Source organism: Zeus faber, assembly GCF_960531495.2.
Source record: "Zeus faber genome assembly, chromosome: 17".
Taxonomy (NCBI): domain Eukaryota; kingdom Metazoa; phylum Chordata; class Actinopteri; order Zeiformes; family Zeidae; genus Zeus; species Zeus faber.
Genome location: NC_137204.1, coordinates 22,398,161 through 22,414,571, shown reverse-complemented (window position 1 = coordinate 22,414,571; position 16,411 = coordinate 22,398,161). Strand labels below are relative to the sequence as shown.

Sequence of the window (16,411 nt, the reverse complement as noted above, 5' to 3'; positions counted from 1 at the left end):
AAATCAATAAACGAAAAATAAATACAATCAAAAGGACAAGTTGCTGCGCCGATCTCACAGCATTAACCAAATAGGAAACTTCTCTGTTCCAGAGAATGCAAACCAGCAGAAAGATTAGGCTCCAATTCATCGCCATTCAAGTCTGACGCCGGCTCCCAACGTGGAAAATTATCCAAATTTCCGTCCCTCTCGCAGACACTCACAGCGGGTCTGATTCGCTCTTCTCTCGCGTCTCAATTTGCCTCGTCACTGTTCCGACAGTGAAGCGTCCTCCACCCGGGTCTAGCCAGACAGGTGATTAGAGCCCCGTGTATCGACAATACTCAACCCTGACTCAATCAGGGCTGCGGAGGCCTGAAATGTGATGATACTGCAAAACCGACTAATAGGCTACACCTATACCAAACAAACACAGGAAAATACACCGAAACACTCAGACTCCCCCAGTCACTCACAGCCAGGAGTGAATGCTGGAAAAATTTTATTTTCTCAAGCACCGGCAGTTACAGTAATTGCTTTTTATCGATTACAACTGTATAACAACCTCCTTGCTTGATTCGTATTTCAGACTTATTTGATTCACCCTTGAATGAGCTTTACTTAACTGGCATAATACAATCCGAATTTAACCACCAACCTTAAATGGTCGTTTGCAATTCGTGAGCGCTATCTGCGTCCTATAAAGCACTTCTTATTTGTTCATTTTTTATATTTTAAGATTTATGCAAGACTAATGCAAACCCCACCACCCACCCGAGCGACAGCCGCACCCGCACCCCACAGCTCAGCTCACCTGCAGAGCCGTGGTGCCCATGGCCCGTCCCTGCAGCAGCAGCACCCCGGCCTGCAGCCGAGCGATGTCCGGGTCCAGCACCTTCAGGGAGTGGCGCACCAGGTTGCTCACATCCACCTGTCAATCAGAACAAGGGAAAAAACGACTCAGCGGAATACTCGCAGATGCGAATGCGAAAACCAACGTCTGTCTGCCACTTTATTTAAGACCGCCGACTGACAAACTGCAGATTAAAGCGACCCTTTAATTTCTGTAACAATAACTAACCCTGTGATGAGGTCCCTCCAAATCAAACTAGAAAATCAATCAATCAGTCAATTATTTCACATGGATTTTTGACTATATACGCGTTTCCAAGCAACAAACGGTGAATCCTGAATGGCAGAAGGAGTGAGAGCGTGGCCAGGCCCCGACCAGTAAACGTCGCCCACTTAGGGTTTTTTTTGGCCTGCGGCGGCTTTTTTACCAGCCAGTCGGGTCCCAGGAAGTGGTCGACGGACGGCGCCCCGGTGATGGGGTCCAGCGGCGGCTCGGGGGACGACTGGGCGGTGAACGGCGCGAGCACCCGGACGGAGGCGTGCTGGTAATGTAGCATGCAGCCCCTGCCCTTCCTCATCTCGTCCTCCTCCTCGCTGTCCCACGTGGACCTGCGAGATGGGACAACGGAGCGTCGGCAACGTTCTCTGGTGTTCGGGCGAATCTCCTGCTGTTATGTTTCACTTGCGATGGTTTAAAATATTAATAAAATAAATAAATAAATAATAATAATAATAATAATAATAATAATAATAATAATAATAATAATAATAATAAAAATAATAAAAATAAAATAATAATAATAATAATAATAATAAAAATAATAAAAAAAATAAATGAACAAATAAACAAACAAATAAACAAATATATAAAAATATATAACAAAATATATGAGCATGAGCAACAGTTGTGATGTCCTCAGGAAAATATTTATAGGTACTATTATTATATTATTATATATTATATTATATTATTCTAGGTTTATAGGTACTATAGACAGTTAAATTATCAGTTACTATTTTTTCAAACCCCAAAAAACTTGTTAGGCTCCCTCGTTTCCTTATCTCCCTCCCACACACCACTGCCGAATGGACTTAATTGTTTCCAAATAATTAGTCATCATTAAAACGATCATGTATTTGATCAGCGCGAGTGTAATCAATCAAAGGAGCCTCCCGCTTTGAAACAGCACCGGAGCCCCGAGTTTTCCTTAATGAGGACTGTGATGAAGTAGACGTTCCAACAGGTCGTTGTTTGGCAGGAAACACACACCGGTTCAAAGCCAAACCATCACGTTCCCCCGAGAAGCTGCAACAGTTCATCTCATTCCACTCCGTCCTGATTCCACCGCAGCCGCCGCGTTATTTACTCCTATGCCGGTATCATAGTCAAGTCCTCACTACTGTTCAGTCTGAATTGTCCTCATTGCCAATGGCAGCTCTTGTTTTTGATGAGGATCCCAATTGGCTTTCGAGTGTATAATTTGCTCACAAGCACACGCCCAGACACAGACACACACACACACACACACACACACACAGAGGCGGGCGCGAGAGCATCAGCGTCAAAGCACGCTTTCAAGTCCACAGTCGCAGACTTAGTGTGTGTGTGTGTGTGTGTGTGTGTGTGTGTGTGTGTGTGTGTGTGTGTGTGATGATACAACAAAGTGGTGACTATTATTTTTTCACTCTCGCCCATTTTCTTTTTAAATATGAGAAGATTGCCATCCTATTAACACCTGACTAAATCCAAAACCAGGGAAAATAAAGGTGAAATTTTTGGGAGTCTGCAGTTAGTCACCTCCGTGTCAAACGGTTCACAGAACGTCGCGACGGAGGCTTTTTATCAAATGACGTCCCACCAGGGTCGACTCCCATCATTAGCACTGGAGGAAAACAGCCACTCCACTGTACGTATTGATTTTAAATCCCACTAAAGCTTTATCTCTGGGGCAGATGTGCAGCCTCCACGCTGTCCCCGTTGCTAGAAAACACCAATACACTAATGCTGTGAATAGAGATCATCACTGTTTAGGGACGACGATACACCAACCCAGCAAAATAAATAAAGTAAAATCCAGGGTTTGATTTTTTTTCCCATTTATTTCATTATTTATCATACTTAGCTTTTTTTTTTTTTTTTTTTTTCATACCAACGGGGCATTGCTTTTCATTTTGACCTGGATTCCTCATGTTACGTCACAAGCAAATGCAAGAACGAAAGAGATGCATTTCAGTCGTTTCGGTTAAACATGGAATCTCAACGCTTTTCCCTTTCGCTGTTTGCCCCAAGAGTGCAGGAGGTTTTAGAAATGCACCTGCGTGGGCGGTGGCAGAATGAAATTAAATCAATAGTTGATAGGGTGGATGTTGGGGGCGGTTCGCTTAACGTGCACAACACTGGTCCCTGGCTCAACAAATATTGGGGGGAAAAAAGACTGAAAAATACATTTCAACAAATAATTTGTTTGTCAATATGACCCAATTAACAATGAAAAATATATTGGAAAAAATGATATATTTTTTATCCAATCAGGATACTTATTGCTGCAATAAGTTGAAGGACGAGGGGCTTTCAGTACTTTGCAGTGTTGGCAGGAACTGACCTATGTTTTACCTGTTTCAAATGAAACCGGCCCACAACCACCAGGGGGTGCCGCAACGGCCCCCGAACTATGTTGTTTTTTTTTTTTTTGTTTTTTTTTAATGATGTGTATAGGCAGCGGGTACATATAGTTTGCCTCCCCTAACTTGAGCTGCCATGAAAAGGAACTATCCCAGTGGTGCAGAAAAAGGGTAAAACCTCTCAAGAGAAACAAACGTCTTTCTCCATGAGTCAAGACGAGGTAACGTGAGGCTGAGCGCAAGATCGAAAGAAAAAAAATGGCTGACGTCGCCGACGGTTCTGAAATGTATCGCGACCAAACCACGCAAGATCAGCCAGCCGGCCGCGCTGGAGGAGAAGAGATGACTACCACCGCAGGCTGCGGTGCTGAAATGGACAGCAGCCAAATATTGCAAGATGAGACCAACTCCAGCTCCGGCAACGATACAATACCATGTAAGTAATCATTTTCAGTATATCACGTGTGTTCATTAAAATAACCCATCAATTGAATAGGTAACGACTTACACCTAACACCTAAACACTTTTGCTGGCCAAAGAAACCTTATGGTTCAAAATATGAGGTAATTCAATGTCTGGCAGTGTGTTTGAGACTATACGCTTTGCACGACCCAGAAAAATCTGCGAGAGGCCTGAAGGAACGTTTCGTGTCCGCTTCCGCTCCACGCGCAGCATGAAAACATGCTGTGGCAGTTCCGCCCGCCACACGCCACCCAAGTGGCGTTTCCAGGGCCCTCCGGCAGAGGCACTGACGACGCCGAGATGTAGACAGCAGTTAATTGTAGAGAGGAGGGTAGGTGGAGTTATCAGGGAGCAGATCTCATCCTGAGTGTGCGCGTGGATGGGGGTTTTAACCTGCTGCTAGTTAGGACTAACCAATGAGCAACTGGTATGCAGCCACCCTGACCCAGTCACCTAGATCCAGGTCAGGTGTGGCTGCTCAAACAATCCCATCCACGCACACCACACCACGCATGCGTCCATTAACATTGGAGCATATAAAACGCAAACGTTTTTCCCGTCCGTCCACACGTTAGCGCCGGGGGGGGCACTTTGAAACGACCCCCAAAATAATCAGAACTGCCCCTGGATGTTGGAATAGGGCGAAGCTCTTCCACATCAAACGGGACTCGGCTCGGAGCTGGAGAGGAGCTTAGAGCCGCAGCTGCAGCGCTAATACCGCCCAATACACAACGATGGCCCCGGCCGACCTCAGATACACATCCATATCAACTGTAATCAATTACCTGGAATTGGGGATTGCAGTGGCCTCAGGTGCTCGCTCCTTCAGTGTCCTGCCGCCGAATATTCCAAGGCTAATGGAGCGTTACGATTTATGCTGAGTCTGTGCAGACTCCTTTGCTGATATACGTATATATATATACTGTATATATACTGTTCATATATATATATATATATATATTTATACACTGTATATATACATGTATATCATTAATAACCCCTATAATAATAATATTCGTAATATTAGTTATACCCAGATTTTCTACATCATGTACCCTTACCGTACATCTTTATTTATCCCATTATACTTAGACCTTTACTTTTCTAAATAAATACACCTTACTACTACACTGTATATTTTGGTTCAGCTAATGATTGGACTGTCGTATTATTTCACTCTGGCACGAACAAAGCGAGACAGCGAGTGCATTTCTAAATACGGTACAAGCAGTACGATTTTACTTCTTTTTTTGATTTGCATTTAACATTGTGATAATACTGCATTATCACCGTGCCAAGAAAAACTCATATCAACATTCAAAGCCATGCATTTACCGCTGCCATGCAAATACTTGAAAATATAACTAATCATTTCGTTTTGTGTAATATGATTGCGTATGCTGTTGAAAATGCATTTTATTTCCCTCGTCTCGTTTCTTTGCTGGCTTTCCGTTGATCCCGCTGCTTTCTATGAAGCTCTTTGCTGATGAACAAAAGTTAGTTTCTTTCTTTGTTTACGCTCCATTTGAGGTGCAGCTTTGGGAGCGGCTGTGAAATACTGATTAGATTTGTTTCCTCCTTAATTCTCCTTAATTTCATCCTTTGTCAGCGTTTCACGGATCTCCCAGAGATTTCGCCGCGCAGGGTCTGACAACCTTTATGAGGTGACATTTAACTGGGGAAGGAAACTCTGAGCTTAATAAATCCTGAAGGAACGAAATCGACGGAGAGGGTGCAAAATTAGAAAAGCCTTTTTTTTTTTCTTTTTTTTTTTATACAAGTCGGTGCCTTTTTCAGCAAACGGTGACATTAGGGTTCCTTATCTCAGCCGGAGCGTTTGACAGACATTTTAAGCCTTTAGATTCGGTTCGTCGCCGGACTCATTTTAAAGTCCAATAAGGAACCAAAGATCAACATGGTTCTTTGGGGTTTTTTTTCCAAGCCGACAGCCTTCCCGTTGACCCCACGGTTTGAACGCCGTTTCTGGAAATGGACCTTGATGCAACAAAACTGATAAAACAAAGCACCAGGAAGCTAAATGGTTCATTATGGCTCCGACATCAGGTTAGAGTCAATCTGTAAGAAGTCTGACTTTTATACGGAAACCCCCCCGACAGGACATCACAGATGACATTTCATTACACAAATTGTTAAAAAAAAAAAAAAAAAGGGGGGGAGGGGGGAGAGAAAAGACAAAAATCTAGGGCAGAGCTGTTTATAGTCTTGTGCTTCAATTAGTCTGTAGCATGCTGGCTGAATCATTAACTTTTCATTAACTTCATAACTTTTGTCTGCAAACACCAAAATATCTCCAATGAATAATGGAATTGTGCCACGACAATGTCACCTCCTTTTATTCGTATTATAACACCAGGATTTATGCGCTTAGTGCAATGCTTAGCCTAGTTTGATAGAAAACCACACACGCACGCACACGCACACGCACGTACGCACGCACGCGCGCACACACACACATACACACACTCACACACACCCAAATGTAATCGATGACTGCTGCACCTCCTCCTGGGGGTCCCGGTGCTCACCTGCGGCTGCCGGTGGTGACGGGGACCCTCCAGCCCTTGATCTGGCTGAGCTCGGGGTCGGACACGTCGATGAGCAGCGGCAGGCGCGGCATCCAGACGCTCATCTCCAGCTGAGCGCTCAGGAAGCTGTAGGTGAAGTTGACCAGGACCCGGGTTCTGCCTCTGCTCTCCTTCCCGTCCACGTACACGTAGTCGCAGCGCTCCGACACCTGAAACAGGGGACGACAGAGATGAGAGTGGAGGGCAACACTCCTTTTATTCACAATCTGTAATAAAAAAATAAAAAAAATGTATGGCACAATTTTTATTATCAAGGCTTGTATTGGTTTAAAAACCAATGTGATTTCCAATACAACCAACATCTTTTCAACCGAAGATAGTCATGGTGAACAGGTGCGGCCTTACCCGTACAATGTGGACAAAGGGTACATTACATGGTAAAGGAAGGAACATTTGATTATAGAAAAAAAAACCAATAATAATCCACCATGGAAAACATATGCAAAAATCACACCAGATCATCAACATTCAAACTGCCGAGTGCCCCGAACGGCAATCAAGGACAAATGGACGAATCTCTTTAACTTATAACGCCGAAAGGATTTCCTCAGACAGAGCCTAAATGGATATGATCACTACGCTAATAAAAAGTGACGCCATTTAGTGACAGCACACATCATTTTCATTCGCAATCTGTGATTGAAAAAAAAAAAAAAAAAAAAGTTCCAACTCCTAATGTTTATTCAGCGAACCGCATTGTCACTTTCACCAATATGAAAGCCAAGAAAGTCCTGGATCGACCACTCGGGGGGAGGGGGCGGCGGGCGGGGCCGGAAAGAAATAAAACATTGTATTCCCGCGGTAATTATGCTTCAAAGTTGTGGCCAGAAAACCCATACTATGTTTCATTTTTGTGTCATGTAAATTTATTGCCCCGGTGCCCGGGAAAAGTCGGAGCAGAATAATAATGAGCTGTGTCCTGTAACCTGCCGCGCGGCGGCGTGCGGGGCCACCGCCGGTGGGAGCGGCACGGCACTTTGCCGCGTCTTATTTAACACCGGGGGCCCTATCTCCACCAGCGCCTCACTTATCTTAACAAACCACCACCTCCGCGGAGGTAATTGGAGAGCACTAGACTGGAGAATAGGGTGCAGCGCCGGAGAGGGGGGAGAAGGCAGGTGACAAAATAAAAAAATAAATAAAAAAAATGGAGGGGAATGAAAAAGGGGGGCGGGGGGGTTATGGAGATATGGGGTGGGGACACAACACTCGGGTGAAGACTAAAACTTTGAACTTGCCAGGGCTTCTAGTGGCGGCACGCTTTGTGCTTCCTAACTTTTACTTCCACACACAGATCTGCGGTTCTATTTGCATATATATATATATATATATATATATATATATATACACACACACACACGCGCGCGCACACACACACACACAGATAAACACGAACATATACACATATATACACACATACAGTATACACACACACATACATATACACACACACACGCAAATATACAGACACACACACATACACACACACATATATACACACACACACATATATATATATATACTTTAAACACATACTGTACATACATACATACATACATACATACATATATACATACATACATACATACATACATACATACATACATATATACATATATATACAGCCCTATATGCAGAAATCTGCAATGCGCTGTGTTCTGACATCATCCGTGATGTGTGGATTACACACACGCACACACACACAGACACACACACAGACACACACTCACACACAATGTTTCTCTTTCCCAACATCTGAGTTTACCCTCAAGACGGGCACTTTCTTTTACCGAAAGTTTGCCTTCCCCCTGAACGATTGATTTGTTTTGTTTTCCCTTGGTAAATTGAGGCGGTGGGGATATTTCCTTCATCCGGGGGTGTTTTTGGGTCTAGTTCGAGAATCTTAATCTATATTGACCCGTTTATTGACCGCAACCAGCCAGGCTTCTTTATCAAAATTGCGGTGAATTACACCTGCCGCAGCTGGCTTTCACGGCGGACCCCGCCACCAACAATGGAAACAGCGTATAGGGGATGCAACGGTACAGTGGGCCCACGGTTCGGTATGCATCACGGTTTTGGGCCCACGGTAACGGTACGGCTCCAGTTTCTTTATATTTAAGAAAAAAAAGTTGAAAGGTGTTAAAAAAAAAAGTGTTTTCATATAGTAGTGCCATAAAAAAACCAGCAGGGACGGCTCTTCCTATCGGCGAGATAGGCGGCCTCCCAGTGCACCATCCCGAGGTGGAGGCGGAGAGGGAGCGCACATTTTACCCACCCGTCTCCCTCTCCGATGACACAGACGAGGCGCGTCGAGGAACGACACCGTGCGAAATGGGAACACTTTCGCCCTGACCCCCTCAGAGGGACACAGCCGTCCCGGGGGGAGGGGGGGCGTATTTTCCCGCCGGACACCTCGATTGAGTGCACTCTTCGCCAAAACATTTCTATGTAGTTTCATCTCGTGTTTCTGTGGGGAAAGGCTCAGGTAGCCGCCGGGCGGAGCTGAAGAAAGAAAACATTTACCCTCTCCCGTGAAAAAGAGCGAAATCCCACGCCGGCTAACTAAAGTACCAACGCTTCAAGAATGGAGAGAGTGGCAGCGAACGTGACGACCACTCAGACAAAAAAGTTTTGAGGTGAAAGATTTTGCAGTACTGACAGCGGACTCCACTCAACTCAGCGCACAATAGACTGTAGTCACTGAACTGCAGCGAGGAAGCGCTAGTGTGAAGAAACATAATAATATATTTCGGGGATCGTTCATGGCTGTCTTTTCGCCGGGGGCAATTTTGACGATAGTTTTCAACTTTTCGGTGCTAAACACGTACGAGTCTGGAATCTGAATATTGTAACAAGGAGTGCAATCGAAAAGACACGAATAGAAAAAAAAAAAAAAAAAAACCTGGGCGATGTCGCACGTGACACCCCGTGCACACTCAGACGCGACACCGCCGGCTTGATTTATCACCTACAGTGGAACACGAAATAATTCCTCTTTCTACAGGCCATCCGTCCAATCCACCATCTGTCGTCATTTCATCCTATCATATTTCCCCCCCGCTGCCCCCCCCCCCTCTCTCTCTCGCCCCCTCCATCTCCGTCCCGCGGCCTCGCCGCTCGTCTTGCGCCCGCTGTTCCGGTGACATGGATCCATTACATCAAGGTCAGTTTGCTCTGCTCGGAGGCTGAGCAGCGGGATCATCAGCTCAGTCTTTAATGCCATATGGGAGCTTTTATCCACAGTGTTTTCGCTCGACGGGGCTAATGTGAGACCTGTTGCGCGCGGCGACCAACCACCGCATACGCCGCGCCTCCAGAGGTCATTTCAATTACCTCCGTACATAAAGAAAACCTGCATTGTATGCAAATGGTTCTCCGGTGGCTTTTTTTTTTTTTTTTTTTTCCGTGTCTTGTTTTTTCCCGACATCCGGCATCCAGCCTCATGTGGAGGGTTTTGTTTAAGCCCCTGGCTCAAAGTGAGAGTGCCAGGAGTGGTCTTCACGGTGGTGGGCTCCACAGAAAAATGCACAGCGGTTTCATTTTCTTGTTGATTAATCTTGCGTGTCGGGAATGGTCATTTGGTGGCACTCTGCGCCGTATGCAGCGGCATTGCTCCCCTTAAAGATATTCCACGCAGGGGTGGAGGCTTGTAAGAATGTTGTCTAATGAGGACATTTTCAGCTGGCTTGTTCCCAAGTAGGTTTAGCTTACTTTGACTTGAGTAGAAATGTCAATGTGGTACTTTCAAGAGAGTAACTTTGTGTCAAGGCAGTAAAAGCTCTGAGTGCTTCTTGCACCACTAGTGTTTGATCCTTTTTGTGTGTTTTGCCTCAGTCGTGCACGTATTGTATTTTTCCATATTGCACGGCCGACGCCTCGACCAGCGGGCGGGAATTTGCATCGACTAGTGAGCGGGCGGCCGTTGAACACGCCACGAATGGCTTCATAACCTTGAACTCACCTTGAGGATATCCTCGTCTGTGGACCTGCAGCTGGTGAAGCCGGTGACGTCGGTGACGGAGCCGTCAGCCTCCACAGCCAGAGTCCTCACGGGCGTGGACACCATCTTACCAGTCAACAGGGCAGTATTTAGAATGTCACTGTTCTGTAGAGAGCGAGGGGGGGGGGGGGGGGGGGCATTATTAGAAATGTACAAACTCAATTATCTGCAAGATGCTCAAATTATACACACATACTTAAAATGAATAATACATAAAATAGAAATGCAAAAGAAAAAATAAGAGAAAACTGCAAATATATAAACAAATAAATAAATACATGAATGCATAAATAAAACATGAATCCATCATGTCGCCCCCAAAACGAAAGAATTATTATTATTATTATTATTATTATTATTATTATTATTATTAATAATAATAATAATAATTATAATAATAATAATAATAATAATAATAACAAATATAGCTGCAGGCTGCAATACGCAGGGTCCAGGGTAGTCTTTCTTTAAAGTTCAGCTGAAGTTCATTTGTCCCAGCCTGGTTACAGTGTAATTCGATGATCGGGCGTTGTTTGCTGCTGTGGGTTACTTTCCTATGCCACAACTAACGGTGATTATCATTCTGTGGTGGAGCTGCATGATTATGGCTGAAATGATATTCACAGTTATTTTAGTCAACATTCTGAGCGCGATTATTTATCACGATTATAAATCCATTTTGGGGAAAATAATTATTTTATGGCACTCTGTAAATCAATAGAAAACTGCCTTCACAATAATAATGTACTTTAAACATCTATAAATAAATAAACTAAGTGAAGTGGTTTAACTGAATTCGATTGTAGAGCATATAGAAATAAATGATGTGTAGTGGATTACACCAAAAACACAAATAGAATGAAGATATTTCCAAACACATACACAATAAATACATGTTCATTGTATTATGTTATTACCTATGGTTATTGTTAACAGTAATTACAATTCAGGAAGTTTGTGTACATTGATATCTCTGGAATGTCTATAAATTCTGACAGTGATGCTATTGGGTTTTTATTTTGTTGAACTTACTCTGGTGCGTGTCAGTTGTCCTCAGCAGCAAATAATTTATTTATGAATGAAGTGATGACGTTTAATACCCTGCGCTTTGTTTAATTTGATTGTCTTCCGGTAACACTTTACCCTAACTGTTTTCAAACATAATAAAGTTTCATAGTAATAAAAAAATGTGTGTGGTGCCATCTTGGTGAGGTGGTGATTGTTGATCACAAACTTCTTCCACAACAGTGAACCAAATGTTATTTCGTGAATTTCTTCAAAAAACACCACAATACTGAAGCGATCTGGATGGAACTCGAACGACACCGTGTTGAAACCGAATACAAATCTTATTCAGATCGCCTGTGGGTTCTGTCGGATCCACGACATCCATAATGGCCTGACGTCATTTACATCCGCACGTGCCGCCATCTTGGTGAGGTCTCGGTTGTTGACCGATCACCAGACCGCAGCGCCGGCATGTGACCCGTGCCGGCTGTCATTCGCCCCTCCTTAGCCGGAGCCCTAATGACGTGGTTAACGATCAATGTGGGAAATCAGGCAGGGTGCAGTGGGGCTACAGGTGGAGGAGCAGTGACACACATTTATAGGTCAAATGGGCCGAGGGGGTTATATATAGTACTTGCTGACTGTAGAGATGAACTCAGAGCAGGATTGCTGCACAGCTGCTGATATGGGGAGTCCACGCCCACCAGAGACTCATTAGGAAGGCCTGCAGCACTACCGCACGCTGGGAGCCCACACTACCATCGTTCTGAGGCGGCGGTGCTACAGTCGCATTGTTTTTTTAGACGGATCAACACTTTTTCTTTTGTTTTTGTATATGGGACAGAAAAGCAGAGCTGAGGGAGGCTAGAATGGTAGGGAGGATAACACTTTCTAGACAACCATACCTGTCCAAACATGAATTTGTGTACATGACCATGCATGCATTTAGAGATGTGCACTGGAACACACGCGCACACAGACACACACACACACACACACAAACACACACACACACACACACACCTTAATCAAAACGACTGTTTAAATCCTGTACTACGTAACACCGAGCAAACACCTACAATGCCACAGTAGCGGTAATACCTAAACCCTGATTACGTTCAAAATCGCTCAATCTATTTTCCGCACCTTGTACATCTATGTCAGTGCTTAGCAGACGCTGAGCTCCTGCACATCCTGCAGCTTGTCATCAACCCCGATCTAGCTTTCCCCTTACACGTCTAACTCCTCCTTCCACGCGGATTTGCAAGTACTTTCCAGTTGATAAATTCCCCAATAACCTCCTTTTAATCCGCCATAGGTGGCGTACTGCATGTCTGTGTGTGAGTGCGTGTGTCTATGTCTGTTTGTATATCTGTGTGTGTGTGTGTGTCTGTGTGTACGTGATTGCGTAGTTGTCTGTGTGTGTATTTAAGAATCTTTGGATGATCAGTGTGTGGGATTTATTTATTTATTTATTTATTTATTTATTTTTCCTGGTGCTTGTGGACTTAGCACCCGGCCGCACTCGGCAGATGTTCCCCAGTAGCCTCACATTCTAAACTCTGTCGGCTTGACAGCTGCTGACCGCAATTCCAAAAGGACATGCTCCAGTTCAGACTCCAACGCTGACCCAAACATAAGCCATTGAATCAGGGTTGAGCAATAACACGGAGCAATTCCGGCCGCCCGCCCGCCCCGCCCGCCCCGCCCGCCCCGCCCGCCCCGCCGCTTGATGGTTTGTCGTTTTATTGATGCTGCAAAGATCTGGCCAAACACGGAAGTTGAAGTGGCTGTGCTTTTGGAAATCTTCAAATCAGTACTTTTTTGAGGAAAAAGTCACGAAAATGTCAATTTCATAAAATTTTCAAATATTTGATCAATAATCTACATTGAGAGAATGAGGCAATAGGCCGGATTTACAGGGCGAACAAAGGGAAGGTAAAAAGACCTCCCTCCATCAAATGACAAAAACGACGCATGAAGAAATGTGTACGCATGTTGTCGCACCCGACCGTGCATCGGGGACACACCGTCCTCCTGGGTTTCCCCAGTACGGCAATAGCACCAAATCCAGCGCCCCTTGAAACGTTTCTCCTTTTTTTTTGCCCTGGCACTGAACGTTAACCGCATTAACATTGAATGTGGGAGTCGGGAGACCTTTGACCGCCACGCTTTCATGGTCCCTGCTTGGAAGCCGAGTGGCCCGGCATGGGGACCTCGGTACAATTAACAAATACTCACCCCGTCTTGACAAGCCCCCTCTGGGGCGCTCCACTCCACTTAACACACTTTACAGCCTGCCCACCGCCCTCCTCCCTTAAACACGAGCGCAGACGAGACCACGACAGGCGTTAATCGGCCGCCTATGTTGACTTAATTGCGTGTCCCCGGGGGGGGGGGGGTCAATTCCCAGCCCGCTGCGAAGGGGACTGCGGCGATACTTGTTGCTGCAGAGGCATACTAATGAGCGCACTCACGCACGCTACTGAAGCGGCGCGAGGGAAACGCAACCACCGAAGGGAAAACAAAAAGAACCGAGTTGACGCACCTACACGATGAGTCCGATGGACCCGTTAAGAAACCCGAATCCGATCCTTCGAAACAAGTCGGGCACGGGGAGAAAATGTCGGTTTTCAGCGCTTTGTTGACCAACCGGACCGCACAGCACACCTCCCCAAACCGACGCCTCCCCTCCCAGGCGGGGCCTCACAGCAATTCGTTTCGCGGCGGAAAAAAAATCCGGGGGCTCAGACACGTGTCCGATTTCGCGCGGGAGCACGTCGCCTGAAAGTTGTTGAGGGGTATCCCTCTGCAGTCGGAGCGGGGCTCCTGTCGACGGCCGCCTTTACGAAAAACTGCATCGACGGAAACAGCTGTTTTTAAAGCTGACGGGTCGTTAAAGCGGGAAAGTAGCAGTTTGGTATCGGCGCGGGCGGACGCTCAACATTCCACTCGAGATATCCGCGTGGGGGGGGGGAGTGTTATCTCTGCTCGGCGGCGTGACGGGTCCGAGCCGGGCCCCGCATGCGAGGCCATCGTAATGTTCCACTTGCTATTCAGCCTGCGGCCCCGCCTTCCTCCCGCCTCCCCTCGGTACGGATCGTTCCGTTACAACAGCAGCCCCGTTCGCTAATTAACCTAACCTCACCAGAATCGTGATTGGGTCTCTGGCGTAAGATTGGTCACGGGTAAGATTGCATTATGTTACGGCAAAAATAACAAGAGGAAAGAAAAAAAAAAAGGCCCGCAGCTTTAAAAAGAGGAGCGGCAACAGCGAAACGCACTGCGCAGCCGACGCCTGAACGGAATGTTTACTGTTTATTGACTAAATCTGGTGTGGGAGCACTGAACAGATGAAAACGTTTCGGTGACAAACATTATTCATGTTGTGCATAGGCCTTGTAAACACCAAAACACAAGCGTGTAGGTTGATTATGAGTCAAATAAATAATAAATAAGCTCCACTTACATCATAGGTGCAACGCACTCTCTGGGCTCTTTCGTTATGAAAAGTCGTCCTGTTTGGCTCTTGCTCGGTGGATCTCGTCTTTCTTTTCAAAGAAACTGCCTATTTTTGGGAGATTCGCTATTTTCCTTTCCCGGCTGCCTTTTTTCAAATTTTCGCCTCTGAAACCCGCTGTCAGTGTTTCGCCCTGTACTCTTTTTTTTCTCACCTACTTTCAGTCTTAACTCTTCTGTGTGGATTTTGCTACACGGTAGTCGTACGCACGTCCACGGTCACCCATAACCCTGGATTCCGGACGGGCACATTTTTGAACATCTAATCGCCCATTAATCCTTATTTAAACCTGAATTAGAGAAGTAACACCGAGGTACGAGTCAATAAACTATATGGCTATTGTTATTGTATTGTCATTTATTTGGTGAATGAATGACATCATGTATGTGACACCATGGAGCAGATGTCTTGGCTCATTGAGTGCTATAAATACTTACCATAAAAGTTTAGTGGCCGCGTGCATTCTGCAGATTCAGCGCTCGGGATCTTATGATACGATAATGGCGAGGTATAAAGGCGTGCATGCGGGGTCCTAAACTGTTGGGGCCACCCATGCAGCTGCATTACCGTAGCTACGCCACTGTCTCCACTACGCACTCTCCTATTCACAGCAGCACACAGACACATCGCTCAACACAAAAGTGCCTCTTTGTAACGATATAATAATGATGCAATAGTGATAAATCTGGTTCTTACCATGACCATCGGCGCCAGACCCACATAGTCCCTCTGAGTGGTGTAGATCCTTATCGTTCCGACATCCTTCACGTTCCCCGGCATCTCCAGGCGCCAGGTGATCACCTGACTCTCCGCCCGTTCCGAAACGTCCTTGGGCAGAAAGTCCAGCTGCAGCACCTCGAGGAGACCCCTGGAGCGGCGGGCGAAAGAGGAGCATCTCAGACAGCCGCAAAAGACCCAGGGTTGTGCGCGCGCGCGCCCTCCACGCCTCCGAGGCTCTAGCTGGAGGGACCGGCTGCAATAGGTTGCCACGCCCAAGGAACCGCGGCGCCTCAGCCTGAAAGTGACGAGAGTGTTCTCGAAAAAAACAAAAAGAAAAGAAAACGGAAGGGCTTACTCTTCAGATCAATACGGCCTAACTCTCTCGGTGAGACCGGGGAGAAGACTCTGTAACGACTCCATTGATATTTCAATCGATAAGCTTTTAGAAAGGTGAATTCCCGTCGCCAGAGTGCCGTATATTTACCCGTTGGTTTGGACGTCAAAATAACAAAAAAAAGCTCCATGTCTCAAGGACTTTGGTGAATTTAAATCGATGTCCGTCGCTTGACATCCCAGATAGAGATAAATTCATTTAAAACAATATCAAATTAGCCATCACTTTCAAGCTAAGTTCATTT

General features: G+C 45.7%; 1 protein-coding gene across 1 annotated transcript in view; it reads right to left on the bottom strand.

The window, feature by feature from the left end:
- LOC307243032 (transmembrane protein 132D) overlaps positions 1-16,411 on the bottom strand; it is a gene marked incomplete at both ends in the record, with an annotated part of 64,387 nt that overhangs the window by 31,705 nt on the left and 16,271 nt on the right. The window contains 5 exons of the mRNA XM_080017683.1: positions 794-910; positions 1,260-1,440; positions 6,463-6,671; positions 10,487-10,630; positions 15,750-15,921. Coding sequence (XP_079873809.1) covers positions 794-910; positions 1,260-1,440; positions 6,463-6,671; positions 10,487-10,630; positions 15,750-15,921 — 823 coding nt within the window. The remainder of the gene's footprint in view (positions 1-793; positions 911-1,259; positions 1,441-6,462; positions 6,672-10,486; positions 10,631-15,749; positions 15,922-16,411) is intronic.